Source organism: Fonticula alba, assembly GCF_000388065.1.
Source record: "Fonticula alba strain ATCC 38817 unplaced genomic scaffold supercont2.2, whole genome shotgun sequence".
In the NCBI taxonomy this organism is placed as follows: domain Eukaryota; order Rotosphaerida; family Fonticulaceae; genus Fonticula; species Fonticula alba.
The window spans coordinates 2428111-2434557 of NW_009242972.1; the positions used below are offsets into that span (position 1 = coordinate 2428111).

The 6447-nt window shown below is 66.6% G+C and overlaps 2 protein-coding genes across 2 annotated transcripts in view; both read right to left on the bottom strand.

Annotated features, from left to right (window-relative positions):
• The window catches only part of H696_01520 (hypothetical protein), a 2548-nt gene extending 508 nt beyond the window's left edge, over window positions 1–2040 (bottom strand). The window contains exons 1-2 of the mRNA XM_009495417.1: window positions 1232–2040; window positions 104–1118 (exon numbers count right to left, since the gene is read on the bottom strand). Coding sequence (XP_009493692.1) covers window positions 104–1118; window positions 1232–1732 — 1516 coding nt within the window. The 5' untranslated portion in view covers window positions 1733–2040. The remainder of the gene's footprint in view (window positions 1–103; window positions 1119–1231) is intronic.
• Window positions 2041–3700: 1660 nt separating this feature from the next.
• On the bottom strand, window positions 3701–5883 carry H696_01521 (40S ribosomal protein S16). The gene is made up of 4 exons (XM_009495418.1): window positions 5719–5883; window positions 4619–4668; window positions 4192–4438; window positions 3701–4001 (listed from the first exon to the last, which is right to left on the bottom strand). Exons 2-4 carry the CDS (start codon window positions 4646–4648, stop codon window positions 3856–3858), a joined length of 423 nt encoding a protein of 140 aa, XP_009493693.1. The 5' UTR covers window positions 4649–4668; window positions 5719–5883; the 3' UTR covers window positions 3701–3855.
• Window positions 5884–6447: the final 564 nt, after the last annotated feature.

Sequence of the window (6447 nt, forward strand, 5' to 3'; positions counted from 1 at the left end):
GAGGGGGGGGGGAGAGAGAGAGAGAGAGAGAGAGAGAGCAAAGGAGGGAGAAAGAGAGAAAGAGGAAGGGAGAAGGAGGAGGCAGGGGGAGATGGGCACGCACAGGTCGGCGCCCGACTGATGACCTGCCGAAGGATATCCATGGCGGCTATGCGATCCAGACCATGGAGATCAATCTTCGCCATGGCCCCGGGAGCAAGCCGCTGACATGTGGCCAAAATGTGCTGGAGGCGCAATTCCACCACCCAGTCACGTAGCTCCTCGTAATGCTCGAAGTACAGCCGGTAGTCGGCGGAAAGCGCGGGAAGGGCGCTGGACGTCTGCTGGCGCGTAGACTGGGCCAGCTTCAGCAGGAAGATCAGGGCCGGAATGTTGCTCGGCAGCGAGCCGTTCCCCTGCATCTGCACTGCACTGCGAATGTGCTCCACTCGGAAGTAGAAACGCCGCAAAGGGGGGAGCGTGGTGGAGAAGAAGTTCGCCTGGTTGCCATTAATCCGGTACCCGCGGGAGTGGAGCTCCTCCAAGTCGCCATCCGGCCAGGGGGCGCCAGCCGGCATGGTCGCCGAAGAGAACAAAGGCGGACATGACGGGGAGCAAACCGCGGCCGACGCCGGGGGCGGCGAGGGGGACCGCGAAGGGGGAGCCGATGACGCGGGAGTCGGGCTGCTCGCGCTCTCGGTGGCCACATCAGCCCATGACCGGGAGCCATCAACGAGGCTCCCTCCGCCGGCTGCCTGCAGGCGAACCACACGCTCGAGAGACTGCTGCAGCCGATTAAGGCGTGCGGTGTCCGACAACTGGGGAAGCTTGGCGATATGCGTCCAAATGGCATCGAACCCTTCATCCGGCACGCCGTGCTGTCGATAGACAGATCGCAGGGCGCGGACTCGCTTGCGCATGGCCGTCCGAGCGGCCGCTTTGGCTGGACTATCAGCCGCCCGCGGGTTGGAGGAGGAGGCCCCCGCGCGCGTAGGCTCCAGTCGGTGCGTGAAATTCTCCTGGCCGTGAAGAGTCATAGCCAGGCGGAAATCCTGTTCATACGCCTCCTCCTGCAGGCGGGCGCGCTCATCCTCCTCGGCCTGCAGCTCCCGGGCAAGGGCCTCATCGGATGCCTGGGCCTGCAATCGAGCACGGCGCACCCAGGGAGGGACGATAGGGGGCGAGGGGGCGAGAGGCTGTCAGAGGAGCGCTGAGATGGGCAAAGTGGGCATGCGATGCACGGGCAATGTACCAGGCACTGCTCCTCAAGGAGCGCCAAGAGATCGGGGTCCATGTCCAGCTGCATGTCTCGGAAGTCGTTGGACTCCAATTGGTCGATCATTGCCTGCATGAATTGCTCGTCGGAAAGGCTGCTGCTGTCAGCCGATCGGGGGCCGAATGTCTCGGGCGCGGGCCTGATGGTGCTGGACTGTGCGCGGGCCAATTCGGCGTGCAGGCGCTCGGTACACATGTCAAGCAACAGGTCGCCATCGGATACCATGGTCTCCTGGGCGATGTCGGCCAGCGTGGCGCGTATTTGCGCCATCGAGAAGTTCTCGCAAAAGAGGTTCGCCAGGGCGACGACGATTTTCTGGTGCCCGGTCGAATGGCCGGTGTCGTCGCTGGAGTCTCCCTCTGGCGGGGGACTGGAGCTGGGGCTGGGGCTGGCTGAGGGGGAACGGGACGACGAGTGCGCATGGCCCCGTCGAGCCGCGGACTTCTTGCCTTTTTTCATGTGCCGGACAGGGCTCATACTTCACTCATTCACCTGCTCGGTCTTTCGTTCCTTTTCTCTCGGTCTCTTGAAAGGGCTATGGTTGGGGCGGAGTCGCGGCAGTGGAGGCGGCAGGGCGCGAGGGCACTTTGTGGTTGGGTGGCGGGTCGATGGGGCAGCTGCGGGGGTTCGATCTGGATGGAGGCAGCATAGCCAGGTGGGAGGCTTCCCGGACAGTGTGCATGTGCCGCGTAGTGGCTGGCAGGGGGGACAGTGGGTCGGCGAAGGGGCAACGAGGGGCTCCGAGACGCGCGAATGTGCCTGTGCGTGTGTATGTGTGTGTGTGTCTTCGAGGCGGTGTGGGGTGGTTCGGGCGCGGTAGCCTCCTTTTTTTCCTGAAGGCGGCTGTCGGAGGGGGGAGGGGACGCGGGTATCGGCTCGGACCGTTGCGAAACAGCAATCGAGACGAGTGGCCTTGGAAGGTGTGGAAGGTGTGGCGTTGGCGGGTCGATGGAAGAGGGGGCGGAGGGCGGGGGGGCGGGGGGCACGGGAGATGCTTGGGCGAGAACTGGGGGGTGGGGAGGAGGCGCGGGGGGGAGGTGCTTGCCGATGGGCGTCGATAAATGTATGCCAGTGCATGGACGCCGACTCGCTACCTCCCCCCCCCCCCCCCCCCCCGGCTGGCCGATGCCCAGAGGAGGAAGGTGTGGTGTGCGGGGGGCGTCAGGGGCCAACGAGATCAGCCCCGCAGTGCCGAGGTAAACCGAGCCGAGATCCGACGGCATCCCCTGGCCACCCCCAACTCCGGGGGGGGGGGGCCTGCAGCCGCGTAGGGCATATTGCTCGGAAATGGCATATACGTGGGCACTCCGGCAAGGGCCCAAGAAGGCCGGGTCTCCGCGGACGCCCACAACGCAGGGGCTGCCGAAGCGGGAAGACGATTTTCCGCGGCGCGCGAGGAGCCCGATCGGAATCCCCCCCCCCCCCCCCCCACCCCGGCGGGGCGGACACATGCCCCAGGCGGCGGGCGGGATAGCCCGGTCCGGGATAGTAGAACCAGTAGTCGTTGCTCCAGCTGTCCACAAGAATGCAACGCTTGGTGGACGCAGCCCGTGCGCCCTTTTTTGCGCGGGCAGGTTTTCTGTGCGGCCAGAGCGGCTCCCGACTCGAGCAGGCCCCGCCCTTGCTTGGGTCTCGACAGGGGGAGAGGGAGGGCTGGCGCCGCGGGTGGTCGCCTGTCCGAGGCGGATTCGAGGTGTGTCCGCCGCGCGAGAAGGGCGCGAACCGGACGCGGGCGGCGCCACCGCAGGCGGGACGTGGGGCGATCAGGCGCCTATGGAAAACCAACGCAACAGGAAAGGGTCCAACAACGGTCGAAGTGCGCCAGCCCCGCACCAACCGGGATCGATCGCATCCCCACGCAGGCGGATGCTGGCAAGGAGGCCTGCGCCCTCGGAACGCCTGCCGCCGGGAATGGCCGGCTCCGATTGCTCGCAGCGCTCCCGGGCTGTGGAGGAGAGACTAATCTCCCCCGCCCTCTCCCCGTTTCCCGGATGCAGTGCCCACCATATCCCACGGCGCAGGGGGGGGGGGAGGGCGAGACGCAGGCACGGCGAAGATTTTGGTGAGGACGTCCCCGCCCGGCGCCATGGCCGCACAATTGTGGATGCACGCAGCACAGAAACGCAGAGAAGGAAAGAATACAAACTACCACACATGCATGCACCCAGACGACGGGCCCTCGCCGCCCGCCCGCCAAGGGGACAGGAGAGCGGAGCCGGGGGGGTAGGCGAAAAGGCGAAGCCACCCCGCCGCCCGCACCAGCCACGGGACCAGGCCCTTTTGCCCGGCGCCCCCACCAAAAGGCTCCCCCCCGCTGCTCTCGCCCTCCCGCGCGCGCTGGGGAGGGGGGGGGCCCCGTGTTTGAAAGGAGGAAGGAAGGGAGAGACGACAACACACAACCCAAGGGAGAATGAAGACACACACACACACACGAGAGGGGGGAGGGGGGGAGAGAGACACACACGATATCGATGTTCCTTTGGGCGCGGTAGAGAAATCTGGTGTTTATCTCTAGTTACAAGGCGACAACAAAAGCACACTGTCTGGAGAGAAGGGGAAGGCGACTCGGAGAGAATCTGTGAAGCAGACACCTCCCACCATTAGCGGTAGGACTTCTGGTAGCGGGCACGGGCACCGGGACCGCCGAACTTCTTGGGCTCGCAGCGGCGGGGGTCGGCAACGAGGAGGGTGCGGTCGAACTGGATGAGGATATCCTTGATCTCGCGCTTGGAGACCTCATCGACGTCTGAAGGAAGAGGGGGGATATGGGCAAAGGGACGGGGGTACACACACACAGTCAGGGACATCTGCAAGGGGGGGGCGCGCGCGCGGGCAGCACAGCGGCCGGCAGGAGGGGGCGCCACAGCAAGGAGAGAAGCACAACGCGGGCGCAATCCCCCGGAGGGAGGGGCGAAGAGAGAGAGAGAGAGACGTACACTTCTGGTGGAAGGCGACGAGAGACTTGGCGATGGCCTGGCGGATGGCGTAGATCTGGGAAGTCTGACCACCACCGGAGACGCGGACGCGGATGTCGACGTTGGCGAAGCGCTCCTTGCCGAGGAGGAGGATGGGCTCCTGGACCTTAAGGCGGAGGGCCTCGGGCTGGATCAGGTGCAGGGGGACACCGTTGACCTTGATGAGGCCGTTACCAGCCTTGGTGTGAGCGACGGCAGTCGCGGTCTTCTACTCGTAGGGCGCCCGACACACACACACACACACACACCCAGTGGAGAGGAGAGCAAGAGCAAATGGGCGCGCGCAGAGGACCGGGTCAGTGACAAGCGCGTACGCGGCGGCGGTGGCGAACAAAACGGGCGCGGCGGCGGTGGCGGCGGAGACGAGAGCCAGCGGCGAGGGACGAACCTTGCGACCAAAGACCTGGACGGAGGACATGGTTGATAACCTAGTAAGGACTGTGAGGAGGAGGGGGAGGAGAAACAGGGAGGAGCAGACGTGTCAGGAAAACCGCGAAATGGGCGCATAAATAGAAGACGGGCGGAGGGAGATGTGAGGGGAGGCGAGTGCGCGCGCGCGCGCGCGCGTGCGCCAGCCCCACCACCACTCGGACATGTCGGTACACGGAGCGGCACACGCAGGGCGCATGCGCACACGCCCACACACGCAGTCGACGGATCTCTCTTTCTCTCTCCCCCTCGGCCCATTGCCAAGGACTGACAACACACAGCAGCACCAACCCCTGCCCCCCTCGGAAGGAGGAGAGAATGGCCGACACACGGGCTGCTCCGCCTCCACTCACAGAGGGAGGGCAGCGGTACTCGGGAGGCGACGTGTGTGCATGCTGGCGAAGGGACACAACACGGCGCTCCCTTTCCCCGGGGAGGGCCTGGGCGCTGGAGGGGGCGCGCGCCTCATCGGATGCAGATTATTTTTTCTGAATCCGAGAAAGTGGGCCCCCCATGCGCGTGCGACCATGACACGCGCGAACAGACTCGAGAGGACGCAACCAGCCCTCCAGACACACGCCAGCCGGGCGATCGGCCAGGCGTAGAGAGGAAGGGGCTTGCTCATGGGAGGAACACGCGCGCGGACCGCATACGGCGTCCCCCTGAGGGGAGGGGGGCCTGAGGCGGCGGCAGGTGCATCCACACGGCAGGGGGGAGCGCGCGATCGAGGCCCGGGGCCATACTGGATGGGATATACAACGCATGCCAGGCGGGCGGAGGAGACAGTGGCGGCGCGCGGCAGACGCCAAGAAGTCGCGACGGAGAAACAGCCGCCTGCTCCCCGTCCTCCTGCTCCCCTCGGGAGAGAGGAGGGGCGGGGAAGGAGGGAAGGACAATTCGGGACCCGGGAGGGGGGAGAGAGAGAGAGAGAGCGCGCGCGTGCGCCGGACGACACATCGGAGGGGAGAGGGCGGGGAACATGCAGCCATGCGCAGCAGAGGGGGAGGGGGGCGCGGAGGAACAGGGGGGAGGGAGAGGCAAGAAAGAGGGGAAACATACATGAACCGAAGTGAAAACCAAACCAGAGTAGAGGCCTCAAAGGTGAACCATGGGAAATGGGTAGCCCGCCAAAAAAGGGCCTCGGATGGCGGGAGCTCGCGCGGCCGGGGATCGTGCGCGCCCCTGCCAGGGGGGGGGGTGGAACACCGGGGATCGGGTCTCCTGCCCGCCCCTCGAGAGGGGGGGGCGCCGGCAGGTCGCCCGCCACAACCACCCCCCGCCCCTCTCGGAAGGGGGGGGGGGGGCACTCAGGCATAGGGGGCACCAGAGCCCCGTCCGGCGCACTCCAGGGGGGGGGGGGCACTCAGGCATAGGGGGCACCAGAGCCCCGTCCGGCGCACTCCATAGGGCGGCCGCCGCGCGTACCAACCACACCAAATCTCAAACACGACATGCCCTGCGCGCGCGCGCGCGCGCGGGAGAACGAGAAAGGCCCTGCCGAGAGCAGCCCACTCACTGGCCGGTCCCCCCCCCCCCGGTACCTCACTTGGCCTGCGCCCCGCCCCTCGTCCAGGCCTGCGGTCCCTGGCGCGCCTGGCGATCGGCAGAAAGCAAAGGAGAGCCAGGGGGGGGGGGGGGTATCTGCGCCTGCTCGAACACCCGAACACCGTAGAATACGCGATCACAGCCCGGCCGGCCCCTCGCTCCCCCCAGCGGGGACTTCCTGCTTTCAGGGCCCGCCGCTCCGCCCAAGCCCCGTCCGCCACAGGCCGCCCGCGTCTCTGCCCA

Bases quoted from the DNA above. Each gene is read 5' to 3' on its own strand.
- H696_01521 (XM_009495418.1), bottom strand. From the start codon at position 4,648: ATGTCCTCCGTCCAGGTCTTTGGTCGCAAG. The intron at 4,439-4,618 runs GTTCGTCCCTCG...CCCTACGAGTAG, and splicing joins TCCAGGTCTTTGGTCGCAAG to AAGACCGCGACTGCCGTCGC. The intron at 4,002-4,191 runs GTACGTCTCTCT...CTCTTCCTTCAG, and splicing joins CGTCGCCTTCCACCAGAAGT to ACGTCGATGAGGTCTCCAAG.